Source organism: Sebastes fasciatus, chromosome 16, assembly GCF_043250625.1.
Source record: "Sebastes fasciatus isolate fSebFas1 chromosome 16, fSebFas1.pri, whole genome shotgun sequence".
NCBI classification, from domain to species: domain Eukaryota; kingdom Metazoa; phylum Chordata; class Actinopteri; order Perciformes; family Sebastidae; genus Sebastes; species Sebastes fasciatus.
Window position 1 is genome coordinate 20,690,828 of NC_133810.1, and position 27,522 is coordinate 20,718,349.

General features: G+C 40.1%; 1 protein-coding gene across 3 annotated transcripts; it reads right to left on the reverse strand.

Moving 5' to 3' along the window:
- Window positions 1-32: 32 nt before the first annotated feature.
- On the reverse strand, window positions 33-27,287 carry pld2 (phospholipase D2). 3 transcript variants are annotated; one of them, XM_074611149.1, is made up of 24 exons: window positions 27,150-27,287; window positions 20,908-21,053; window positions 20,675-20,802; window positions 19,757-19,899; window positions 19,526-19,619; window positions 15,414-15,479; window positions 15,262-15,320; window positions 14,910-15,155; window positions 14,669-14,812; window positions 14,490-14,573; window positions 13,927-14,005; window positions 13,688-13,798; window positions 13,388-13,597; window positions 13,145-13,301; window positions 12,926-13,044; window positions 11,092-11,205; window positions 6,779-6,883; window positions 6,272-6,360; window positions 5,911-6,024; window positions 5,090-5,136; window positions 4,666-4,800; window positions 3,412-3,565; window positions 2,790-2,907; window positions 33-2,692 (listed from the first exon to the last, which is right to left on the reverse strand). In XM_074611149.1, the coding sequence occupies exons 2-24, from the start codon at window positions 21,023-21,025 to the stop codon at window positions 2,468-2,470; spliced, it is 2,859 nt and encodes a 952-aa protein (XP_074467250.1). In that variant the 5' UTR covers window positions 21,026-21,053; window positions 27,150-27,287; the 3' UTR covers window positions 33-2,467. The 3 variants fall into 3 exon arrangements, with proteins under 3 accessions (XP_074467250.1, XP_074467249.1, XP_074467251.1); XM_074611148.1 differs by lacking the exon at window positions 27,150-27,287 and adding an exon at window positions 26,365-26,536; XM_074611150.1 differs by lacking the exon at window positions 27,150-27,287 and adding an exon at window positions 26,035-26,163.
- Window positions 27,288-27,522: the final 235 nt, after the last annotated feature.

Consider the following 27,522-nt stretch of genomic DNA (forward strand, 5'->3'; position numbering starts at 1 on the left):
GTTGGCTATTTTCAAATCAAAGTAAAAGTTGATTGAATTTCCATAAAAACAAGTTTATTGAGGGAACAAGAGAAGTAACATACCTTAAAGTACAAGTTATTCATAACTGTGCTTAAGGGATGAGTGTGAATATTCATTATCTCTCTACCCCCGAGTGTTAGTAACCTATACATCAGCACTTCTAAGGTAATAACCTAGATCTACAGATTTGCATACACAGAGGTTTTCACATGGTGACTGTTAGAGATGATTTAAAATCACAAGTTTATATTAGTAGTATATTCATAAAAAATTTATTGCTAATGCTGGTTGTTGGTCCAATAAAAATAAAATTCATGATAGAAACAATATAAGGACACTTCTCAGTATATCACAGACATTTCTGCTGAATACCCCTCAAGGCAACCATTTTGTGCTGTGCAAGAGAGGCTAGCAAATACCCAGCTTCTACTGTGCAAGGGCTCATAGTGGCTTTTTAATATCTTACGAAGGAAAGTGTGAGCAATGCACCATTTCTAAACACAGATGGTTTTCCTACTGTAGCTCTTCTGTGAAAGGTTCTTCATGTGCTTCATGCAAGGCGTCAAGTGTCATTTGGGACACCGGTCATCTTTCAGATTCACAGACACGTTCTCACTGAAACCACCTTGGTAGTGTTGTTGACTCGAAAAGCTAATGAAGAAGTCTGTGCAATTTCACTGGCTCTGTTATAGGTTCAGCAAATTTCCACTTTTTTTGGATCATGAACTTGATTATGGTAATGTTAGGCACATCAATCCATCACTCCAAGTCTCCATTAACATACAGGTCTCTTTAAAATACATGGGACAGTGTACAATGAGAACACTGCCGAAAGGCTTAGAATATAAAACATAAAGCCCCATTCAGAAGCTTCACATACAGTACTGTCAATTGTCTGCCTCTCTGCTGGTTGTTCTCCAAAAACTCCAAAAACCTCAATATTATGCAGGTGCTTTGCAGAGGCACTGATTAAATTTGGCAAGTCTGTATGCCATGTGAGACACCTTCAAACACAGGTTTTTCCCCGAAAAAGCTCAATCTCAGGTTACAGAACGTCTTAATTTTCCTATCATCTTGGTCAAACTGCTTTTCTGTCACCCATGTCTTGCACCTAAGAAAACATGCATCACATTTTGTTATTGCCTAAAAGTCCTTCTCTACATGAGGAAGGTAGAAAGTTCTGCTGAATTGTTACATAAAATCATTCAATGTAATTTGGATGCTACATATTTGTTTGTCCAGTGCAAGACTTGCTCAATAGTAATCACTCAGAGCCTAATGGCTCGGTAAAGGGAATTAGCAGGTGTCCACAGAATAATTGATGTGATTTCATATGAAACGAAACCTAAAATTATTTGTGATTTAAGACTAAAAGTATTCTCCATGGGAATTGCACCATGAATGAAAGCCACATTATGTCACTACTCAGTTACAGTAAATGTAATGTGTCTAAATAAACGCCTGGTGCATGTAAATGATTAAAGGGTAGATATGCAAGAGATTTTATGACTCGTGGAGCCCCCATGGAAATGGCTGAAGTGGAATGTTTTGTTCTGTTCTGCTGACAACATGGTGAAATAATAATTCACTTTGGTTGTCATGGTGACTTTAAAAAAACGCAACAATCAGCGGTAAATCAACCTAACACCCTTTAATTATCTTGTCCTCCTTTTCTTTCCCTCTCACGTGTTTTCCCACCTGATCATTCACCCAAAAATATTAAAATGACTTCCACAGAACTGACTGGTCCTCTTTCAACCTTCTATTTTCCGGTACACCATCCTGATTTAGTAAGTTATCCCTCTTATCAGTACTCTCCCTTATTCCGCCCTATCCAGTTTTTTTTTTTTTATTTCAGCTACAATCCAGTCATCTCTTTATATCCGTCACCATAACAACCACAAATGTTCTGACAGATTTGCTGGCACTGCAGTGAGAGGTGAAGCCTCAGAGGGAGAGAGTGAGAGCGAGCGCTAGAAAGAGAGAAAGAGACAGAGACACCCACCCACCCAAAAACCTTGCACCAATAAATGTACACTATGTTCCCAGATCATGTGAGATGCTCAATATCCAATACAACCTCGCAATCCTCTCCTGACTCATAAATTCATTTATGTGTGTTTAACGCCACCGCCAGCCCTGCAGCTCAGTTATGAGGCAGACACTATCATCATCATGAACACACTGGCCAGTTCAGGTTAATCTACTGCTATAAATCGTGATAAAAATCTACATTTCAGTGGTTATGTTCACACTAGTTCATCGTCAGTCATGAAGACAATATAAAAAACATCAATGATGCGTAAATGTATTGTTTTGAGGTGATGTTGTTTCCTCACCACTGAAGCGTCAGTGCTGTAACTACTTTAGTGTACTGTGCTGAACGTTAGAGACTACAGCAGCCCTTTAGCTGTGACGTAGTGGTCTGATCTGGGCTCAGCTACGGTTATGTCCACAGCCCAACAGGAGCCATGCCTTCTTTAGTGTTCAGCGGGGGCAGCAGGTTCTCCTCACACAGGAACTTCAGGGGGAAGTGGACCAGCAACCCTCGGACAGCCTTCAGCTCCTCTCTGGCCTGCTCGGGGTCTGTGTCACGGAGGCGCTGCTCGCTGGAGAACTCCTTCAGCTCGCGCATGTTGTGGACACTGTTGTCGGGCAGGCATTTGAAGACCTGTTGTAGACCAGACAACAAGAACAAAAGGGGGGGGGGTAAGAAAACTGAAACGAATAAAAAGATCACGATTTATGATAAACCATCAAATTCATACCTTGTCATAAATGGTGGCGTTCAGTTTAGCAGATGCATTCCAGCGCAAGAAGAAGAATTCATCGCTGATTGGATCATCAACATTGATACTGGGGTCTGAAGAAGCTCCAACAAGAACACTGGTGGGGAAAAGAAATAAAGGCTGAAATGGTTCAGCAAGCACAGTGCACTCCTTTCGAGTCATGTGTCTCAAGTCATGAAGTCAACGTCAATTCGAGCCTTTTATCAATGTTAGTCATGCAAGTCTCAAGTCCTCAAATTTGCGACTCAAGTCTGACTCAAGTCAAGTCAACCCTACCCCTGAAATATGGTTTTAAGTTCTTAAGTAAGAATGAAACTATATAAGTTTTTCATAAGGGGAATTATTACTATTTTTGCTTAAAATTGTCATCTGAGATGATTTTCTTGTAAATCAGAAAATATATAGGGGCTTTCTCACTTGTTGCCAGTTTGCATTTGGCAGCTGACACTTCCCAACAAATACAAACTAGTCTTGATGTTTTTCATGACAGACAGGTAGGTGAGACGCGCCCCTTAGAACTGTGTCACGTCTAGAGGTAGTAACCGTTCATGGTCATACATAAACACAATGTCATTTCAGGAGTTCCATATTTTGTGCTGACCTGAAACACTTCTTACGCAGAGCGAGTGTGAGCGGTCCTGCCTGGTACTCCTGCCCTCCCATCATGGAACAGACCCGCTCTTCATCTTCCACAAACACCGCCATCTCACTGTCTCTGTTGCCCAGCATGCTGCGGTCGTTGATGTTGGCTGATCCTGGAACACACGTGGAAAGTATGAGCATTATCAAACTAGAATTCAACGCATGAAGCAACTATCAGAATGAAATAACTAAAATAATAAATAACTGAGTGCTGCTTTTCTGGGTTTCTCTTGTCCAGTACAGTGTAATCTGTATATTTGTTGTTCAGACATGGATTTGAACTCAAATGACATCATCTGACTTACAGCTGCAAGCTGACAAATCACAGACTCTGTAGAAGAAATTAAATCTTGGCAAACAAAACGCAGATTTTAGTAATTACATTTATATTTATCCGTTTCAACCTGGTTTAAAAATGAAAGAAAAAGTGCTTTAAAGTTATAATGTCTAAGATTTAAGTCCTGGCCACAGCTAATTTGGTCACAAATACATCGCGCTCACAATAAAGGCCACCCCATGTTTTGCGGCTTTTAATGTGAACGAGTAGCAATAGGAAACGTTGGGTTTGCGTTAGCAGTAACTTAATACAGCTCTATACAAAATCAGGAGAGTGAACAGTAACAATGAGGCTGATATCTATAAGATAGAATTACAAATAAAGTAGTAGTAACGCAGGATTACATGCATACATCATTTCCTGTGAATCCCTCACATGTGTGAAGGCAATCTGAACCCAGCAATAACCACTATATAGGGTTGTAATTACAGAATGTAAATACTTTAAATGACTTTCTGAAAAAATAACAACCAATAATTACTATCAAAAATGGGGTTTGACTCCATGAAAATCTTTAGGATTTTAACATAAAGGGAACTGAAATACTTAAATGAATGACAGAATCTCAAAAGATCCATATTATTTGTGCAGCTTTTCAATATCCATACAGTACACTTGATCCTGCTCTCCCCGGGGCCACTGTGCTTTAGTACACCCTACTTAAGGAGATTATACTTGTAAATATTAAATGTCATTGTCTTAATTATTTATTTCTATAATTAAATGTCCATATATTTGCATATTTTTCATTTTACCAGGCTTATATTTTGACGGTGCTATGAAACTACAGCTAACACTTATTGATTAAAATACACTGTAGTTTCGTAGCTCAATGATAATCTGTCTTTGGATGAGTTTGTGCTGGTGGCGACTCACCAATGATATAGCAGCGGTCATCAGCAATGAGGGTCTTGCTGTGAACATAGATGAGCTCTGTGACGAGCGACTGGGAGAGCTGGGAATGAGTTCTCAGGCCGCAGAGGGTGATGTACTCCGTCCACAGGTCCTCAACTGGGAGGGGGGGGGGGCAAACCAGAATCACATTGTTCACAAGACATAACACAAAAATACAGTGGAGATTTATTAATAAACTCACAGACTCTTAAAACTGATGTGAAAAGAAGAAGTCAAGGATGATAATGAAGACTGGTGGGCAGATACCTAGCACCAGTAGCTTCAGTTTAAAGGAGCGACACGAAGAGAAAGAAAGAAATATGTTAGAGAGGAAACAGGTGGTATTTTGTGATGTCAGGTGGATGTTTTTATGTAAATGAGAGCAGATAAGTGACAGAAAACTCACCTTCACTAAGTCTGGTCAGGATGGAGTTCTCCCCTCGGCACATGGTCCTAAGACATTAATTATCCATTAAAATTACATTATTAATACAATATAGGACAATAATACTGTATAACAATAAATCATAAAAAATAATAACACAATAATGTCTTCAGTGAGTTCACTTCTGGGCATAACATTCACAACAAACTTGGAAATCTGATGGATGAATACAAAGAGTGAGACTTTAGTCATACTGCCATGCTGTATTACAGCAGTAACAACAGGCTGACTGGGCTTGTGACACATTTTCACTTAATGGAGGTTTAATTTGTAATAATGATAAAACAAAAAGCAGCAGGGTTCTTTCCAGTTGCACTTTTGGTTGATTGAAGCCCCAGCCTCATGCTATTAAAACAATTTTGCACAACCAAATTAAATTGTATATCATTTGAATGATCTTATCCACTTTTATCAAAGAATACAACAGCCAAAGGAATGGAATATTCTCTCAATTCAATTTGAGCAAACCCTCAACTTTTGCATTTAGTACATCAATATGTAAGTCTATCAGGACTATATTAGCAACATTTATTGAGCAAGCAGAATAAAAACGGTCTATGAAAAGGTCTCGAGAACATGAAACCTGTGATCCACATCAGTTTAAGAGTCAGTGAGAGAGCTGAGGAAAATCTATATCAACTACACCTCTACATAATTGGAAACATGTATCTGAGCTAGATGAAAGTTCAGAGGTTGCGTTTTCCTCTGGTTCTTAATATTAGTAGTGCTCGCTCTGGTCTGTGGGCTGCGTGCAGAATGATAACGGGAGGAAAAAGACTCACCTGTAAGTGAAGTGCAGAATAGCTTGGATGGCAACTCCACCTCCTGCACTGATGTCTCCCTCGAATCCAGGAAGCAAAGGAACCACCACAAACACTCTGTACTTCTTCTGCTCTCTGCAGTAAGACACAATGTCAACATGTGCATTGTCTACAAGTGTACTATTTAAACATTAAGAGAATTTCAATCATATTTCTGCTCTATGTTATGATTTGTTTGGTAAATACTGAAATGTACTCTTTTTTGTGCTTTGTTTAACATGTTTTAATCCACTTTGAGCATCATGAAAAAAATACTTTATAACTTTAAGGTTCAAGATCGCGGATATGAAAAATTAATCTGGCTAGTACACTCAAACCAGACCTGTGTGCACGCAAGATTCGGTTCACGATTGCATCACCGATCCCATTATGGATGGTCTTCCCGTCGGCACAGCTGATGAAGAACTGGTTCTGAGGAAAGAGAGAAGGCAGATGGCGGCTCGGTATGAGGCGAGGTCTCAAACAGGAAGGTAGCTGGCAAGGACGGGGTCAAGCCGTGATTATATTCAGACTCATCATGAGACCTCATGATTAGATGCACACTGGCAATGTGTGAAATTAATGAGTCAAAAGGTATGGAAGTAAATAAGAGTCACATGCTTAAACATACAAAATAAAGAGAAGTCGATCTATATATACAAATAGATGTATTTCCATACAATGTAGAACCTTGCTACTAAAACCATTTGTGGCTACAGTGACATTTTTTGCAATGTCTGCTATGATTTTGTAAAACTAATCATTAAAACGCATAGATAGACATTAAGTTCAGTCTATGCTATCAGGTACATATGTTTGTCTGTAACTGACCGAAGCATTCCTGCATTACCTCGATGTAGATGTAGTGCTCGCTGTTCTCGATGGTGTGGACGTAGGCGTTGAGGATCGAGCTCTCACAGGTTCCAGTAGACCAACGGTCGGCAGAGCGCAACACCTGAAAAAAAGTAAATTATTCTTCTACAACTCTGTTGACTCCAAATTGCCCGTAGGTGTGAATGTGAGCGTGAATGGTTGTCTGTCTCTATGTGTCAGCCCTCTGATAGTCTGGCGACCTGTCCAGGGTGTACCCCGCCTTCGCCCAATGTCAGCTGGGATCGGCTCCAGCCTCCCTGCGACCCTGAACAGGATAAGGTTACATAATGGATGGATGGATACTGTCTGTCTGGATATACCTCCATATACTGTCTCTGAGACCCCCTCCCAAAACAGCCGAGTCTGCCCTGATTGGCTTGTGAGTAAAGTATGGTGCACCTTTGCAAAGGTAGTTCTTAAGCTGTGAGCAGTATATTCTAATGAGCCTGCATGTGACATAGGAAGGGGATCCAAATCTGAATGGCTTGTTGAACCACATGTTTTCTGATCTAGGTAGCTCACAAAAAACTGACTGGGTATCTACACACACAAATGTATGTGCACAAGCACTGAAAAAGGGAGATTTTCATGTCCCCTTGAACATCTAAGTGTAGCACAGGAATTACAGAGAAGAACGACTTCATATAAATACACTATATATTTTTTAGAAATGACTTACTAAAGCTTCAGCTTAGGGGTGTTGTACCGGTATTGACGACAACCGTGATATATACAAATTAAATATTGATTATCTTATAATTAGTTAATATTACACACATATTACCATATAAATTATCCAGCACCCCTTAAATCATTTTATAGATACAGTTATGGTTACAGGCTCTCTCTCCGCCTCCCTCCACTTGTATTTTGAGTGTAATTAATTTGCCAAAAAAGAGACCAAACGCACAATAAACAAAGTTCATGATGAATTTGACTGATAGCATTATTATTATATTTTTCAAATGTTCCATTTAGGGCTGTCAAAGTTAGCGCGATAATAACGCGTTAACACAAATTTGTTTTAACGCCACTAATGTCATTAACGCATTAACACAATTTGCTTTTAGGTTGTAGCGGGCTCAGTTTTAAAGCTAGAATGAAGATACTGGTATCATATGAACGTAGAAAACCTAAGGAATCCATCGTTACCAACCATGTCATACTAGCTTGTCTTGCGAAGGAGGCTAAATAACGCTCCAAACTTGCGCTAAATTTTGGCGAGGAAAAACTGTCATTGCCATCTTCAAAGGGGTCCCTTGACCTCTGACCTCAAGATATGTGAATGAAAATGGGTTCTATGGGTACCCACGAGTCTCCCCTTTACAGACATGCCCACTTTCGATTGGCAGCCCTAGTTTCATTATATATATATAACGCAATAATATCGTTATTGTGAATTCTTTTGGCCAGAATAATCGTGTTGTGAAAATGATATTGTGACAGCCCTAATTCTGCCCAATTATAGACTTGTAACTAGGGATGCTCATTTTGAAAAATGTTCCTAACCGATAACCGACCCTCGTTAACCGATTATTAACCGTTAACCGACAAGATTTGTGCCTCGTACCAGCTGCAGGAGCACAACAGATATTTGTTGACGGGAGTCCCCAGTTCACCGTCCGGGAGCGTTAACTTCGCAGCTACGATGCTGTGTGTAGTGTCGCGGACATGCAGCAACTTTCCCAGTAAAAGTCTCCACCGCACATTTAGTTTAGTTTGCAGGTTGTCAGCTGTGTGTCTGCCCGGCGTAACTTTAGCAAGTGTTCAACAAACAGTGTGTGTATTTGTGCTACGTTAGCAGCTCTAGCATTGCCGGAGGCTCGCCGCCGCACATGTAGTCTGCTTAACTTTAGCGAGTTTCCAACAGACGTTGTGTGTGTGGCGGCGGTGAGTGTGAGGTTGTTGGTGGCGTTATAGCTGCGAACATAGGTGTAGCAGTGTGTTCAGTTTATTTGTCGGTGAATAAATGCTACAAAACTACAACTACGTCTTCCTGTATCCTGCAACTCCGCCTCTTAAGGTGAGCTGTTAAGCTGGACCAGCTTTTCTCCTTAAAGTGACGAGCCGCTCCTCTGAGCGGCTCAGCTTTTGAGTTAATTATTAACATTTCTTTTAACCGTTTTAACCGATGGCGTTAATCGGTTAAAATGCTTAATGTCGGTTAACTGCTAAACAGTTAATTATGGACATCCCTACTTGTGACAAAACAGAAACTTGTAACTGCTGCCATCACTTTTGTTGTCATTTTAAGCTAGTGATGTACTCATCTTGTTCCTTGCATCAACTTCTACTTTACTTATGGGGACCCTCTATAAGCTCTACAGCTCTAACACAGAATGGGACAACTGAGGTACTGTCCCTGAAACCTGAATACGGGATCAACAAAACCTGATGGGAAAGCAACGGCATAATAGGGTGCGAGGGTTAGGGTTACAGGCCACCGCCCACAATTGAAGAAGAAAAGACACACAGTAAAAGCTATTGTTACCCAACACTCACTGTCTGAACACTTCACAACAATAGCATGGAGTGAGAACGATAGCCTCTGTTTCGGTCTTGCCAGTTGTGTTGCTAATGCTGGTGTTTCTTATAACTTGGATCACATTTCCCATGAAGCCTGTTGCAAATGAGATACTTCCACTTGTCCCCCCTCCCCATCTTTGGCAGTGCGTTTGTTTTCTCTGGCTTTACTGAACAGGATAAACATGTTGGAAGAGATTTTCTTCCACAGGCTTCACTCTTGTTCCACCATCTGTCATCGCAAAAAAACTCTGAATACTCTAGCTGGACTTGAAAAGCCAGAACAGTGTTTCTTTGTTGTACTGTAAAGATATCCATTTGATTAGATCTGACTCGGTGTCGCACAATGTAAAATGCAGAGTAGAAGCCCGTATGGGCCTTCAATCTTCTTGGCAATGGTCCTGTCTGTTTACTGTAATCACATTTCACTAGTTACCCAAAATAATGCGGAGATGGCCAGCAGCATGGTGCATTTTGGTTAGTTTAGAAGAGCATCTTTAAAAGGGACTGTATGTAAGTTTTTACACATATAAACATTTTTTAAGCATTTTTTATTGCCAATGTGTGAACAGGTTGTAATCAAACCTAAAAAACGAGACCTTCCATGGCTTTCTGGGTCTCCTCTATCAGCTTGTAGACTGCTTTTAATGAGAAAAATGCGGGCCGATTTTTATCAACAGAATCAATGACATGGTGCACACGAGTGCCTTCATTTTCAGCTCAACTTACAGGGCTAACAGTGTGCAACTAACCGCTAACGCCGGTTCAATCCCCTCATTACCACCACTGAGGCGCCCTTGAGCAAGGCCCAAGGGCGCCTCAGTCTGAGCAGCTCCACTGGAGCGGTTGGGGTTAACCCCAACCGCTCCAGTGGAGCTGCTCAGACGCCAGCAGATCAAACTGTGATTGTACTGGGCAGCTTCCAGGTGTGAATGTGTAACTGTGAATGTGATCAGTGCGTCCCTGAAAAAGAGAGCATTGCTCTAAGTGAACCTCCCCGTGAATAAATAAAGGTTAAAAAAAGAAAAGAAAAAAAAAGCAATTTCTGATTCTTGCATAGAGCCCCTTTAAAGCTTGTGTGACACAGGAAGCCCTTATTCATATGCACATTAAGCCCCAGTATAAATACTATGGCAGTTTCCTGTGTTGTCATCATGTGTGTAAAGGACCCTGGGTTGGTTTTCGGTGCAGGACACTGTGCAGGTTTATGGCTGGCTCTAGTGTGAAGCTGTTCTCTTCAGTGTTTAGCTTGTTTCACAACTGGCCACTCTTCTCGGGCAGAGCTGCCACCCACGGTGAACAGAAAGAAAGTCAGATTTATCTGAAACATCACATGGGAACAGTCTTTGTATAAGAGAGTGTATGTGTGTGTGTGTAAAGGCTGAAAAGCAAAACATTAACCTAATAACTGAAATTGTTGTGTTGCAGTGGTGTGAGTTCCATGTATGAGGAGAAATAAAAATGCACTGTGACAAGACAAGCACTATAGATTTTCCTTTTGTGCTGAAATGATGTGGATCACAGGTTTCATGTCCTTAAGACCTTTATCATAGACGGTTTAGACATTTTGTTTAGCACATGTAGCCACACTAGTCCTAATAAACTTATATATTTATTAATTTATCAAAATTTTAAATAGCATTACATAGCATGCACATTATCCATCATTAACTGTTTCACATACCCATTTTTCTGTTTTCCTAAAGAAATCCCATATAACGTTTTGCCTAGGTGTTGCATAGGTACTTGTCATTTTTACTTAAATACCTGCACTTTGGCCTTCCTGGATCCGGGCACAGTGAACGGGAGTGAGTCAGCATTGCAGTGAGACTTGGGAAGAAGGTAAGGATAGAACTCATCCTTGTACTTGTTTTTGAAAATCTAGAGGAGACAAAACAAGTTAATGAATGCCAGATATTTGACCTTCCTGCTGTTTCCTACAGAAGCCTTGTTTAAAAGTTGGATGATGTTTATTTTACTACTTGCTATCTGAATCACATTGCTGTAGCTGTGGCTAATAAACCCAATAAGTTAGCATATCATAACATAGTAGAGAGTTCTCAATAGGGTCACGGCGACACAAGTCTCAGATATTGTTTTAGCTCTATGTGATGGGTTTAAAGGTGTAGTCTGCAACTTTGAGCAAATATGATAAAAAGTTATTTTTATAAATTTGATAAAACTGTCACTATATCCTCATGCAGTGCATGAGACAGGTAATCTGGGAAAAAAATCATGTTCCTCTGTGTCCTCCTGCGCTCTTAATGGCATCTGCAAGATTTCAACGTGCCCGAAGGAAAACAACCAATCAGAACCGAGCTGTCTCTACAGCAGCTGTTGCTCCGGCAGGTGGGCGGTGCTTGGTTTTGGCCTGAGTGTTTTCAACATGGGAGCCGGGTCACAAACTTTCTCATTTTACAGTACACTAAAATATGTTTCTGAAAGCATTTGAGGCGAGAAATAGGCATTATAGTAACAGAATATTGATTCATATTTGATCAGCGCTGCCTAGTTTAACCGTTTGATCGCAGTTTGTGAGTTTCGCGAGCAGTAATTGACAGCTGCATTGGAGACTGTTTAGCTCTGATTGGTTGTTTTCGTTCGGGTGCGGTAAAATCTTGCAAATGACATTAAAGTGGCAGTAGGCAGTACATTTTTGGCATCATTGGGCAAAAATTCCATAATTACCTTTCAGCATATTGTAATTCAAGTGTTCTGAGGGATAACTAGACTTCTGCAATTCATCATGGCTCTGTTTTCAGGCTTTAGAAAGTCTAGCCTGTGACGGGAGACTTTGACCTATCACAGGTCATTTTATTGAAAGAGCGTTCCTATTGGCTGTGCTCCGGTCATGTGACCAGAACTTGGCGTTCCTTCACCAGATTTCACAATGACGTCACAAACTTTCTAATTTTACAGCTAAACAGTACACTACATGATGATTCTGAAAACATTTGAGGCGAGAAATAGGCATTAACGTAACATAATATTTATTCATATTTGATCAGCGCTACCTAGTTTGACCGATTGGTTGGAGTTCGCGAGTGATTGACATCCGTCTCTCATAGACAGCAGATGGATAGCAGACCTCAGATCAGCTCTTACTGCTTGTTTTCCTCCGGTCTGTGAAATCTTGCAGATGCCATTAGGAGCACCGGAGGATACAGAGGCACATGATTTTTTTCAGGTTACTGAATCATATTTGCTCCAATCTTGCCTACTTCAGCTTTAAGATCACAGGAGGAGGCAGAAAAAATGATTTTTTTTCACAGATTATCTGTCTCATGCACCACTGTCAGGATATAGTGATCGTTTATAAAAAATAACTTTTTATTTTAGTTGCTCAAAGTTTCCGACTGCAGCTTTAAATAAATATTAACTTTTAAAAAAACTTTGTTTACCCCTACAAATAACTGTTGGATAGTTACGGTAAAATATGTGTAAAAGCCATCTAAAGCTTATATATGTGTAGACTCATTTGTAAAGCTGAGCACTTGTGCTCCAGTGCAGTAAAATGATGAGGATGTTTACACTATTATTCTAATGTGACTATCAAACCCAGGTGGCTTTAAAATAAGCAGAACTTTCCTTTGAGTCTGACCTTGGTGAAGTTCCAGCGCTGGATGAAGTGGCGGGCCGCATCCCTGGCAGCTCTGCCATGAACAGCTGCAGACAGATCACGCCACGGCATGCGGGGAACTTGAGTACGGTCGATGTTATCTGAAAAAAATATAAAAGGCAATCCTTTCAGCTCCCTGTTGTCAGAACAACTCGGTGTGTTTGCATGTGTGTGATACTGAAGGAGATTTAGATAGCATACCTTCAAACGGTCTGTCCAGTTGGACCCAGTCTTTCTTGATAAAGTTGCTGTAGTCTTTACCAAGCCACAGTTTAGTGTTGTCAGTCAGATCATCAGGATTCTGCTCTGCTTGTCTAATTGGTTCAGATGGTTTTGGACCATCAGCCACAACATTGTCCTAGTTAGGAGAGACATTTGTTAGTGTGACATATTGAAAGTACACTGGTTCACAAGTGCCAACAAGCTAAAAAGACAGTTTCTTACTCCTGTATCTCCTTTGAGCTCCCCATCGGTTACACTGTTGGCCGTCTCTGTCAAACCCAGGTCAGTTAGCTGGTACTGGCTGTTATCCCACCTCCCAAACGCCAGGTCAATCCCCCCCACAAAGGCCACCGTTTGGTCGATGGCCACCATCTTTTCATGGTGAGCCCACAGGAACACCACAGACGACACATGGTCAGGATGTCGCATTACCTGATGGATACGGGTTCAACTTGATGTTAAAACACAAGATGAGACCTCCAGTAATTGCGTGTTATCAAATGACGTGGAGACGTGACATACCTTGATGTTTGGGTGCATATTCATAAGAGTCCTCTTGCTGTGCTCGCTGTTGATGCCAAGTGCTAGCTCCACCTCTTTGTACAGCAGAACACACACTTTGACTCCTTGTTCCTGCAGGAAAAAAAGTTCAAAAAGAAGTGATACCATTTGAAAAAGGTGATCAGCACATGTACTGTGAAATTTGAAAATCATTGATATTGTATAGTAGGAGAGGAACAGAAGACAGAGAGAATCCCTACTGCTTTGCGTTTGAGTATCTCGTCCAGGCGCCAGTAGTTCTCAGTTGCTGGTCTCTTTAGGAACACTTCAGGGCTGAGCCTGACAGAAAACACATTATTCACATTAGAAATACACTTCAAGTCAAGTCAAGTCAATTTTATTTGTATAGCCCAAAATCACAAATTTGCCTCAGGGGGCTTTACAATCTGTACATGAAACAACACCCTATGTCCTTTACAGTGCGACCCTCTCATCAGATAAGGAACCCCCCCCCCCCCAAAAAAACTTTTAACAGGGAAAAAAGAAAAAAATTTAATACGTGCTATAGATGTGTGTACAGAGTAACAACATAATGCTTCATATGTAGCTAAAATATTTAAAGAGGACCTATTATGCTTTTGTGCACAGCAGTTACGAGAAAAGTAAAGCATTTTTTGAGCATTAAAGCATGTAAACATGTTTTAGTGGAAACCCAAAAAACAAGTATGCACCAGAAAATGAGCATAATAGATCCTCTTTAAATGATACAACTTGGTAAAACAAGGCCTCTTCATCACCAAATCCAGATCTTGCTGACACTTACCACCAATCTGTGATGAAGATTTCCTCCTTGGCTTGTTCGAGAGCATCTGCCAGGTCAGCAAGGTAGCCACTTCCATTCACATACCTTCAAACAATATCCATGAAGTATAAAAGTTTAGAAAATGAGGATGAAATGTTAAGACAGATAGTTGTAAAGCTCAGGTAGAATACGTATTTGACCATTTAGTGAGAGTGTTCTCCCGAGGTGGAGCAAACCCCTCGAAGCGTTGCACTTTGAGATAGTCGCAGGTTTCTGCTAGCCGGTTGATTTCATGACTCCACCAATGAGCCTGTCTGTAGCTGCTGCATTTGATGATCAGACTCCTGAAAAAGAGCAGATAGGCCATCACAAACACAACATAACCTCAGACATAGATATATGCAGTATGCTGGAGCTCAGGCAAACACACAGCTGACCTACCGAGTGAAGTTCTCAATGCAGACACCGTACTTAGTGTCTGTGTAAGCACGGCCCACTTTCACTTTGAACTCCGGGTCAAACAGCAGCACAAAGTTGATGCGGCCGTTGTCTCGATTCATGTACATCAGGAAGGAGTCTTTAACCACCAGCCAGCGCCGCGACCAGCGGAAACAGAACTGATGATGGCCAATGCAGTTCAGGCCTTGGATCCGGTGACCCCCCGACCTCTTGAAGATGGGTCCCTCTCTGAATAAAGTTGACACATTTAATCACACAATTCATCTCTAATCACGCACATAGACATTTCTACACTTTTATTTGTGTTTCACACACTCTCAGGAAGTTTGCTTACAAGCCTTTGGGTCCGAGATCAGTGACGAAGGAGAGAGCGCCGACAGAGAGGAATTCCAGCTGAAAAAAATTAAAATGAGAAAATGGCATCATACTGCTGCATGACATCCATGTTGTATGTGTGTATGCATGTCTTTGTTTTAAAGCTATTACCATGCTGTGATCATTCCTACAAAATGAGTTCTCCAGAAGACCATTCAGGTACTCCTCAAGGTATTTCTGCAATAAAAAAGAAGGTAAATACAAGTTATATACAGTATATATACTGTAATATATATATATATATATATATATATATATACTGTAATATATATAAAATAAGTATTGAACACGTCACCATTTTTCTCAGTAAATATATTTCCAAAGGTGCTATTGACATGAAATTTTCACCAGATGTTGGTAACAACCCAAGTAATCAATACATACAAAGAAACCAAAACAAATAAGTTCAGAAATTAAGTTATGTGTAATAATGTGAAATGACACAGGGAAAAAGTATTGAACACATGAAGAAAGGGAGGTGCAAACAGCTGAAATCTATCAGTAATTAGAAAGCAATCCGGCCCCTTGTCAGTGCAAATTAATATCAGCTGGTTCAGTCCCAACTGATGGCCTATAAAAAGGTGTCTCATTACCAAGGTGTCACACAAGAAACATCTCATGATGGGTAAAAGCAAAGAGCTCTCTCAAGACCTTTGCAACCTTATTGTTGCAAAACATATTGATGGTATTGGTTACAGACGCATTTCTAAACTTCTGAATGTTCCAGTGAACACTGTTGGGGCCATAATCCGGAAGTGGAAAGAACATAATTTCACCATAAACTGGCCACAACCAGGTGCTCCTCGCAAGATTTCTGACAGAGGAGTGAAAAGACTTATCAGAAGAGTTGTCCAAGAGCCAAGGACCACTTGTGGAGAGCTTCAGAAAGACCTGGAATTAGCAGGTACAATTGTTTCAAAGAAATCAATAAGTAATGCACTCAACCGCCATGGCCTGTATGCAGGGTCGGCGCCAGAGTGTTAGGGGCAGACGGGCAATCAGCTTTGACAGGGGGGGCATTTTTTTCACCTCATATAGCCTTTATTAAGTGTATCTTTAACATTATCATGTTTCATGAAAGAATTAAACTGACGGAGAGGTGTATACATACTGCTACTTATGCGCACGCATACACATGCTGTTATGTACACAAAAACAGGTTATAAACTAACACCGTGTCCTGAGTGGATGCGAGCGTCCGACTATCGCGCTGCATCTGACGCTCTCTGTCCACTGAATACGTTAAATCTGCACTTCTGTTACATCATGTAAACAAACCAGGAACATATCAGCTGTGAGCTCCAGATCAGACTGGAGCTGAAGACGTAACCACCTCAAAGATGGGTTAGTAGTACGTTATCTTCTTACGTTAGTATTTTTTTTTTATCAGAAAACACACGTTTTATTTGTGATATTTACTGGAAATAACATACGATATAGCCAAGAGCAAGTAGGTTGTTATCTAGTGATCTCCTCCAGCCAGCTGCCACCTTATTATGGTTTCTGTTTTGAAATGAGGAGGTACTGGAGGCTACAGATAACTCCCCAGGCACGCCCTGCGTCTTGCTCATGCCAGGGTCAAAATGTGCACACACGCAGGTGCCGAGATACAGTTAACAGGGAGTTAAACAACATATTAATCTAACAGTCTGACTTATTTCTTCATAACTATATTTTAAGTTAATAAAGACTAAATGTGGATGTTTTCTCACACCAGTTGTTGTCCCTGCTCAGCCTGCTAACATTAGTCCATTGTTTTATTCCACAATAGTGAACAGAATAATCCAAACAGGTAGAAAAAGTAAGATGTGAGAGGAGCACAGGATGCTTTTTACTCTCTTGGTCCTAATTGTGCTTTAATGCACCAGGTTTGTAGGTCTACTTTCTCTCATTTTTTTCTATTGAGCTAGATTAAAAAAAAAAAAAAAAAAAAAAAAACACGCAAATGGAGCGGATCAAAACGAGGCTTCTTACTGAAATATTGTCGTGACGGTTCATATTTCCCAGAGTTTCCATAGTTGTCTCTTTGCGCTGTGTGTTTGTGTTTTATTTGAACCATTAGTGAGGTGGCTGTTATATTTTTTGACAGGTAGCTCGTAATAAAGTTTCACTAGTGAACGCTACACATATAACTGCGAGCGTCAATGCCTGTGCTGAAAGTGTCAGTAATCAAGTTAATATTTTCATTTACATCCAGGACAACTGACACGGTTTTCTTGGCTCATTTTATCTAAACTAATCAGCCGTTCCTCTCAATATGAGTGACAGGAAAAAATAGGAACAAGGTATCCGATAGAAGTTCAGACAAAACGTCACGCCGCGCTGTGCAGCACCATGTTGCTCGCAGCCAGTTAGGACCCTCCAATAGAAAACAATGTAATCAAGCCCAAGTACATAGTTGTTTCCTAAATGCAAAACTATCACTGTTTTGTGCTTTATTTTGCATTGCTGTGTTAAGTCCTTCCATTACCAAACTGAATGACTTAATTTTACTTATAGCATAGCTGTTATTTCAGTTTAGTTTTTTGTCAGGAGAGAATTCAGCTGAGGAGGCACAGTAACCTTTTTGGACGGGCCTGGACCCCCATGGCCCGCCCCTAACGCAGACGCTGCCTGTATGCACGCTCACCACGCAAGACTCCATTGCTGAAGAAAAAGCATGTTGAAGCTTGTTTAAAGTTTGCTGCACAACATTTGGACAAGCCTGTGAAATACTGGGAGAATATAGTCTGGTCAGATGAGAGCAAAATTTAACTCTTTGGATGCCATAATACACACCATGTTTGGAGGACAAAGGGCACTGCACATCACCATAAAAACACCATACCAACAGTGAAGTTTGGAGGTGGGAACATCATGGTGTGGGGCTGCTTTTCAGCATACGGTACTGGCAAACTTCACATAATTGAAGGCAGGATGAATGGAAAAATGTACCGAGACATTCTTGATAAAAATCTGCTGCCATCTACCAGGATGATGAAGATGAAACGAGGGTGGACATTTCAGCAAGACAATGATCCCAAACACACAGCCAAGGAGACTCTCAATTGGTTTCAGAGAAAGAAAATAAAGCTGCTAAAATGGCCCAGCCATTCACCTGACTTGAATCCACTTGAAAATCTATGGAAAGAACTGAAGATCAGAGTTCATAGAAGAGGCCCACGGAACCTTCAAGATTTGAAGACTGTTTGTGTGGAAGAATGGGCCAAAATCACCCCTGAGCAATGCATATGACTAGTTTCACCATACAGGAGGCGCCTTGAAGCTGTCATTCTTTTGTACAAAGTATTAAATAAATATCAGTAAGCGTGTTCAATACTTTTTCCCTGTGTCATTTCACACTATTACACATAACTCTATTTCTGAACTTATTTGTTTTGGTTTCTTTGTATGTATAGATTACTTGGGTTGTTATCAACATCTGGTGAAAATGTCATGTCAATAGAACCTTTGGAAATATATTTACTGAGAAAAATGGTGACGTGTTCAATACTTATTTTACCCGCTGTATATATATATATATATATATATGTCTTATGCATGAAACAATTTTGAAATGCAACTGGACACACATCAGTCAGAGAGTGACAAAGTCATGTGCAAGTGAGGGATTGCCTGAAGCTATGAATTTTATGAAATTGTCATTGTGGGCCATTAACTGTTTTTTGTTGTGTAGTTTTTGCTATAAATTATATAACTATATTTTGCTACAAAGTCCACGCCAAAGGGAGTTACTCTCCCCCACAGAAACACTGCTCCGGAACTGCCTGAAACGCCTCGCTTGAAGTCCTGTCTTGTCTTACATAACGTGGTGATGTCACCAAGTAATACATTTGCATAATACCTGCCTAGCGGCTAGTTGGAACGCCCTCAAACAAAGCTAGTTAGAGCGGAGCTCGAGCGGAGTCCGAAGAGTTTGGTTCGGTTGACCAATCACAACAGACCAGCTGACCAATCAGAGCAGACTGGGATTTCGGGAGGTGCTGCAGCACAGCCGGTATGAGAAAAGGAAAGTGTTTTTTGAACATTAAAGCATGTAAACATGCTCTAGTAGAAACCCCAAATATAAGTATGCACCTGAAAATGAGCATAATAGGTCCTCTTTAAAATCTTGCCACAACAACAATTCTGCATACATCATGTGTGTGTATTCAAAGGGGTTATTATATTGTCAAGTATGCATTGTCCATACTATACATGTATCGGATTGGTTTGTTTGATACCATTTTGCTGGAGGTCCTCCTGGTCCGTTCAGTCCCGTGTAGGCTGGGCATTTCCTCTGACATGGCTCTCAGCTGCTGCCTATCCTTTGCAAATCTTTGAGAGAAATTTGAATATTCAAAATACTCAGTGATTGAGAAATCTGACGATAAAAGCTCAGAGCAAAGCTCAAAGCTCTCTTGGGGTGAGAGGTTGATTTGCATGATTTAAAACAAACAGATTGGTGCACCAACCTCCCAATAGGCAGCAAGTGAAGCATCATCTTGTGCTTGTAGAGGTCTCGATGCAGCTCCTGGAAGTGCTTGTACTTCCTCTTCACTGACCAGTGGAAGAGGCCATGTGTTAGCTGCACTGTGTACAGGGTGCCTACACGGACCTGGAGGGTGGAATAGATGTATATTAACATGGTGGTTTAAAATGAGAAATATCTTGTATATTCTTAGAGTTACTTTGTAATGTGGTGCTTCTGTGGTTCCATACTGAATAATACACATAATCTTATGCTTTTAAATTAAAGCACCCATATAGAAATGTAGCATGAATGTACAAGGAGAAAAGACTGTGAATGTGGATGTGTAATAGTTAAAAAGTGAGCTCCTGATATCTCAAATATTTTATTAAATGAGGCCTCTACCTTCAGAGGCCCCAGCAGTAAAACCAGGCATCCCAGACACACCCACCTCCTCAAACACTCTCAACACCTGTTCTACCTTAACACTGCATCTACACTTGAAATTACTCTGCACAAAGCAGCTCACCATGTAATTCCCAGCCTACCTCTCTATCTGAACAACAGTATGCTATAACAGCTGAGCCTGCTGAACTCAAAGTTCAAACACCCAGACAGCAGATTTGATATGACATAATGTCATTATGGTAAAGTATAGTCAAGTTTAACGTCAGGGCGTTTTCAGCCAGGGTTTAAAATAACATTGAAATCAGATATGAAAAAATGATCATGGGTTGATCTATAAGACATGAAACTGAGTGTTTTGACATGGTTATACGGAGTGACTAATTAATGTTAAATGTGTGTGCTTTAACTTCAAGCTTATCTAAAGCTTTCTGTAAATACTAGCATCCTGTTAACAACCACCAAAAGAAAAACATCTAAAAATGTCCATATATAATTGAAAACTTAACAGGTGTACCTTTGAGCGAGTAGTGTATTTCTCTGTGTTGTCCACTCTGCATGTAATCGGGACACCAGGCATTAAGTATGGTATGCCCTCCTCTTTTATTTCAGGAAGATGATGCACCACATGGAAAGGACGGCCGTCTGTGATTTGGAAGGTTAGAACATTTTAATAAAAGTCTTCTGATGCAGCCGTTAAAGTTTCAATGGTTACATGTATTTGTAAAAAAAAGGGACTGTTTTTCTTACCACTGCTGGACATGAGGCCATCTATCTCATCTGGACCCATTGCGCTGAAGTCATGCGAAAAGCGCCTTGTGTCCAGGTTTTGGGCCGTCGAGCTTTCGATCACATCTGGGCTGGCCATTGCGCTGTTGTTGCAAGTGCCAGCTGCCCTGGTGACTAAAAGACAAAAGAAAAGGGAGTTTTATATTTATAGTCCAGAGTGTGTGAACCTTCTCACCACTAAGCACTACTGCAGTGGCATGCATGAGAAAACTACTGATCAAACAAATGTGAAAATGAGGCCAATCTACAGCAGATTGAGATTTTTAAGTTACAAGCTTGAATTTCACAGCATTTCATCACCTTGAAAAACAAACAATAAAGTGGGTGAGTATTCCAGTAAAGGCAAAAGTGAAATATTTTGCAGGCAGCAACTTACATCATTATAACGCTACAGACTACAAGTTTAAGGTTTTAGCTGCATTAATTGCATAATTAAAATATCTTTATATCATAGTATATTTGAAATTAATTAAAGGGATTCAACATATTTTTTCTATGTACATGGCTTCATAATGCCTAATTGATCTAAATGATTAAATGAATACTGTTTATGCTAGTGTAGCTATAGTTCAGTGTAGGGTTGCACAATTTATCCAATATTAATCCCGTTCACGATTTTGGCTTCCCACAATTAAATGAACATGATCGACTACGATATTGATGCTTCTGAAGAGTAATATACTGAATTATATTCTTGTTTTGCCTGTCTGCTCTCTGTTGTATAATACAAAATGTAATACACTGAATTCAGGAGATGCACCTTATTTTAAGTCATATTTTGATGCAAAGATTTGTACTTTAGCAGGAATGTAGCACAACAAGGAAGTGAAAGCAGTCTTTTTATTTAAATGTGAAAGTGCAATAAAAATATTTTGTCCCTAAAATCAATGAATAAGTGTGATAAATAATCATGATCTCAATATTGAACAAAACAATTGTGATTATCATTTTGGCCATAATCGTGCAGCCCTAGTTCAGTGGGCTGTTAAAAACTTGAATCAAAGTTTCAATTATATTTACACTTTATTTGATCTATATAGATATGGCGTAAAACTAGAAAAAATTGTAAATTCAAAGTCTGTTTTTTACCATCTGAAGCAATGTATTTGTGAGGCATATATCTGTAGTAATCATTTGATTGAGGAAAAGTAGTGGTACTTTTGGTGGTATCAGTACTTCTACTGCTACCGTTACTATTAATAATAGAAATAGTTTGTAACAGTAGTGTTTGATCTAAAAATAACATCAATAGATGAAGCAGATACAGCAGTTGTTGCATAGTTGTGGTAGCCATAGTAGCAGCTGCAGTATCAGCTGCATTAGTACTGAGTTGTAGCAACAACAGTAGTTCTATGATTGAACCAGTACCAGCAGTCAACACAGCTGATAACAACACAGCTATTATATCTGGAGATGCAGTTAAAATATCTGAAGAAGCTTAAGAGTCATTGAAATAATATGACAGCACAAGTGAATTGAATCTAATCCTTGAGGAGAGCGACACAAGGAGAGGCATTCAACTCAGTATCACACCAGTCAACCAGACGTTGTAATGTTACAAGCGCCACTGTTAAAATGCCAAAAACAGCACTCATACACGGCAGGCGTCTTGTGGTGTTTAACTGTTGATCAGGTCATCAACACAGCGACATACTAGAAGTCTAGGACACGGCTACCAGTGGGAGAGGAAGGTGCGTGTGAACCCTTTTTTTATAGTGTGTGGGCAGATGTCTTTGAATGGCTGAATGTTTCCTGGGCAACGAGGCAAAGGGGAGGGAGGGCGTGTGTGTGTGTGTGAGAAGGGAGTGGGGGTATGACGATGAGGATGAAACATCTAGAACCACATCTGAATCCTACTAAAGGACTCCCAAAATTGGCCAAAAACCGAGCAAATTTCAATTTTCATCTATGTAGTTTTGATTCCATGAAAAATAAAAACACTGTTGCAACTTTGTTGTATAAGACACATTACTCTGTTGTCTTTTTTTTTATTAACTTCAGCATTATCTCTGAACTTGCTTTGATGTGCTTCTACTAACATTTATTATTTAAAAACCCTAATATTAATGGTAGAGTTTGGATCAGTGGGCAACCTCCGGGGTCTGAAAAGTGAAGCCAACGCTGAAGTTCCTTAAACTTGCATTTTTTCTAATAGCCAGCAGGGGGCGACTCCTCTGGTTGCAAAAAGAAGTCTGATTGTATAGAAGTCTATGAGAAAATGAGCCTACTTCTCACTTGATTTATTACCTCAGTAAACATTAGCAAACATGAGTTTATGGTCTCAATCGCTAGTTTCAAGTCTTCTTCAATACAGCATGATGTTCATTTAGTAAATTATGTTCCCATTAAGAGTCAAATAGACAATAAAGCAGGAGATGCTTTAGGACGTGGCAACCCTGTGATTGACAGGTCGCTACCACAGCGTTGTCCGGTCTGGGAGTTGCCCGCATTTTCATCTTTTAACTTTAACCCTTTCACAGTGTGTTTTCAGTTCATGAAGTTATTTGTTACGTTTTGGTCGCCTAAAAACGTCTTATTCAGAGTTCAGTTGTACTTAATGCAGTAAATGCAAAGGTATAATGACAGGAGCAAGATGAGGCCGTTGGGAATATCAACATTTTCTTCAGACCCATTATAAAATTATAATGGGAAAACAATATACGGCTAAAATTATTAATTAAATTACAATATATTAACTTATTATGCACCGAAAAAATAACTTCCATAACTTCCGCCATTTCTGTCAACATGAAAAAACACGTCACAAGTCGTGAACTCGGAAATTTCAGAAACTTTCCACTTCCGAGGTCGTGAATACGGCCCAACTCGTAAACACGACCCCATTTGAAGGCACCATACGTCTACTTCTTATATACAGTCTGTGGTTTGGGGTCAAGATATGTGCCACTTCACAGCACTATACAAAATAATATGTTGTCAACATGGTATGTTGAGTGCTATGAAGACTGGAAGTAGCTCTTCCCCCCCTGCTCAGTCTTTAATGTAGGATGAAAAGCTAGCTTGTACTTGCCACTAAGCATGCATGATGTGCAGTAAACTGACATGCATGAGAGAATTATCTGAAAATATATTACCCTTTAAGACAGATTAGTCTAGTGTTGACTTGACAAGATTTTCTTGTTTTTTTGTTTGTTGGAGTATTCAGGCTTCCTACCTGTGAAATGCCACACTACACCCACCCAGGGTCTCTACAACATGAGCCAATTTGGCCAGAAGGGAGTGCTTTTACTGAGAGCCAAGCCACATCTTACACACCAAACGGTCATATGAGCATAAATCTTTGTGTGTGTGTATCAGCGGTGCTTGTTCTACACACCTTTTGAATATCAACACTGGATCAATTACCACTTAATGTTGCCAGCAGCAGTGACTAACAAAGCCATGAGAGATTTAAAGAACCTACGTGTAGGATGTGTCTTTGAATTGTCTATTTTTTCTACAAACAAAAACTTTTAACATCAGGATACTTAAAAAGTTTCTACAAATCACATGAAAATACTTCACTTAGCCTTTAAAGATCAACTTGACACCATCCGAGAATCTTGTTTTTACTGCTGATTGTAATAATTCTCACCTTGCTGCGATGATGTAGAGGTGTACTAGGGCGTGCCCAGTACACCTTTACATCACTGCTGGGTGTGGTTACCATAGACTGTATATAAGAAGTGGACGTAGTCACCGTGACGTCATCTATTGGTTTGTGGACTGTCGCTTTGAAGAATCGAGTTTGGCATTAAAGCCGTCGCCATCTTGTTTTTTGGGCTGTTGCTACCATGTTTTTTTACAAACAGAAGTGACACGAGAGGGTTTAGCTAAGTACAATCGAACGTTGACTAAGACATTTTTAGGCAACCAAAAATGTTATATTTAACTTTCATGAACTTTGAAAGGGTTAAAGTTCTAAGACGAAAACATGAACAACTCCCAGATCGGACAATAGCATGGTAGCAACCTGTCAATTACAAGGTAACCACGCCCTAGAGCATACCGCGCTTTATGGTCTATTTTACTCTAAAATGGGACCATATTTTACTAAATGAACATCATGTTGTATTGAAGAAGACTTGAAACTAGCGATTTAGACCATAAACTCATGTTTACAATGTTTACTGACTAATAAATCAAGTGAGAAGTAGGGTCATTTTCTCATAGACTTCTATACAATCAGACTTCTTTTTGCAACCAGAGGAGTCGCCCCCTGCTGGCTATTGGAAAGAATGCAAGTTTAAGGCACTTCAGCGTTGGCTTCACTTTTCAGACCCCGGAGTTGCCCACTGATGGTTGCAGGTAAAACAGAGCACCTTTGATAATACAACAGACTTGAAACTTTAAGTAACTAAGCTATAAAACTGGTTCACTTTTACAATTTATTTAAAAAAAAATAAATAAATAAAATTATCATGCTTGGACCTTGCACATATCTGAATATGATCTGATGTATTCATTATTCTGCTTGAAGTACAATATAATCCTAAATTATGAAATGTTAATAAATTAAAAGAAATTTCACCTCTGACATAGTTATGCCGCTCCCTCTGCACATTCTTATAGTGGCAGCAAGGTGCATGCAGTGAAGTATTGGATTTAAAAATGTGTAATTTTGAATAAATTAGCCTGATCTACACAAATGTTTATGTTCCCTGCTCTAGTGGAAAGTATTTAAAGACATACTGAGCAAAATGTATACCACCAGACTTTGAAACATGCAGCCAAGTGACTGGATCAGGATGTGTGTCATACATTCCTATATGACTAAAACAACTGTGCTGACTGGTCAACTCGCTGCCTGCGCCCATCGGATTTCCCCAAATCTGCACAATTGTCGCCTAAAATTGAGATTGTTCCTGACTCATTCAACGCCTCACCACATGTTAACCCATAACAGTAACTGACACAAACTTTGTAACGTGGTTTAAGATACAATTTTGGAGATAAACACACACTTTTGCCTCTTTTTTTGGGAGTTGGTGGGAGTTTGGATAAGGTTGTAGCCTACGGTGTGCTACTGCTCCATCAGAACACATTATCTTTACACCAAAATATGTAGGAACCACTATCTTAACTCACACCACCGAGGCAACAGTAGTTGTAGTTGTATAGTGTCCGGATATCAAGGTTGCTCTGACTTTAGAGGTTGAAAATGCTGATGGCTAGTTGTGTCGTCTCCACCCATCCCCGGTTTTCCTACAGCTCCGCATTCCTCAAAGAAGCTACATCTCGGTTTACATAAACTACGTCACAGATGTCACCTGGCCAAACATTATTCACACATCACACCGACAGGCTTCGTGCCTCGGTGGGGTGAAATCCGCAGCTGGACTATCTTACATCGGCATTGCTGCGACAGTTCAGACAGAGGAGAAATATGCGTCTAATTTAGGCCTAAAACATACTCACTTTAAGTTGAAATACCGCCGCGACGCAGCACACACAGCTATTCCACACGCGGGACAAAAGATAACGTTTACATACAGGCTAAAAGTAGCTTTTTATCGCATTCAAGCCTGTGTTTGTTTGGAGAGTTCATTTGTATTCCCCGTAGGTGATCCACACGCAGTAGTCCCTCCCATAGGAAGGCCAGTGGGACAGAGAATGGAGGAGAAAAGAAAAGGAAATGTGGAAGCTTTTCTCACAAGCGGCAGGTCTTTCTTGGCACATTTGATCTTCTATACTTAATCAGAGTTAACAAAATCGAAAGTTGTTGTATGGTACAAGACAAACTGTGTGTTTTTCATATTTGTGTAGAAAGCAGATACACATGCATGAATAAGAGGACTGTTCATATTGAGAAGTCTGAGCTGCTACGTGACAACACGCTGGACTTTAAGGACATGACAAGTCCGGACTGGACGCCATCACACTCAGGAATGCAGCTAGATGGGGATGAGAGCGAGGAGGGGGGCTGCAATCAAACTAACCGTGATGGGGACAGTTATCTGAATTCAACGGAAATCACGGAACATATCACGAGATTTCCGGTTGGCATTTTCACAATGAAAACCTTGCTTGCCAATATCTGACACTGAATTTTTGTTTAAACACAAAACTCACCTTTGACATGTAATTTTAGAAGCAGTTATGTGTTTTGTAGAGGGTGACTTTCATGAATTGTGATGACAATCCTCGAATAAAAAAACGACACAACCTTTGGGAGCTTTAACGTTACAGAAAAGTGGACTTACCGGAAGTAGCTTACATGTCGCCCCAGCTAGCTAGGTTGAACTTTCCCACAACACTTTGGTCTTTTTTGAAGACAAGCCAGGGAAGACTTGATTAATTCATGGCTTATTCGAAACTTTTAACGATTAGAGTTATAATGTATTCATCTGCGCACATGTAATAATTGTTTAAACTACATCACCACATACAGAAGGGTCCGTGACCTAAATCTGAACAGTCATTGGCTGATCACTAGCCAATCAGCTCTAACCACACCCTTCTCAAGACAGTTGATGAAATTAAAATGACGACAAGGGATGGAGGAACCTTTCATAAAAGTTTATTCATTGATTGCATTAGTAACCCCAGTTTTTCAGCAGGTGAAATTTACACAAT

Bases quoted from the DNA above. Each gene is read 5' to 3' on its own strand.
- pld2 (XM_074611149.1), bottom strand. From the start codon at position 21,025: ATGGCCAGCCCAGATGTGATCGAAAGCTCGACGGCCCAAAACCTGGAC. The intron at 14,813-14,909 runs GTAGGTCAGCTG...GCTCTTTTTCAG, and splicing joins TGCATTGAGAACTTCACTCG to GAGTCTGATCATCAAATGCA. The intron at 6,884-11,091 runs GTATTTAAGTAA...ACTTTTTTTCAG, and splicing joins CCAGGAAGGCCAAAGTGCAG to GTGTTGCGCTCTGCCGACCG.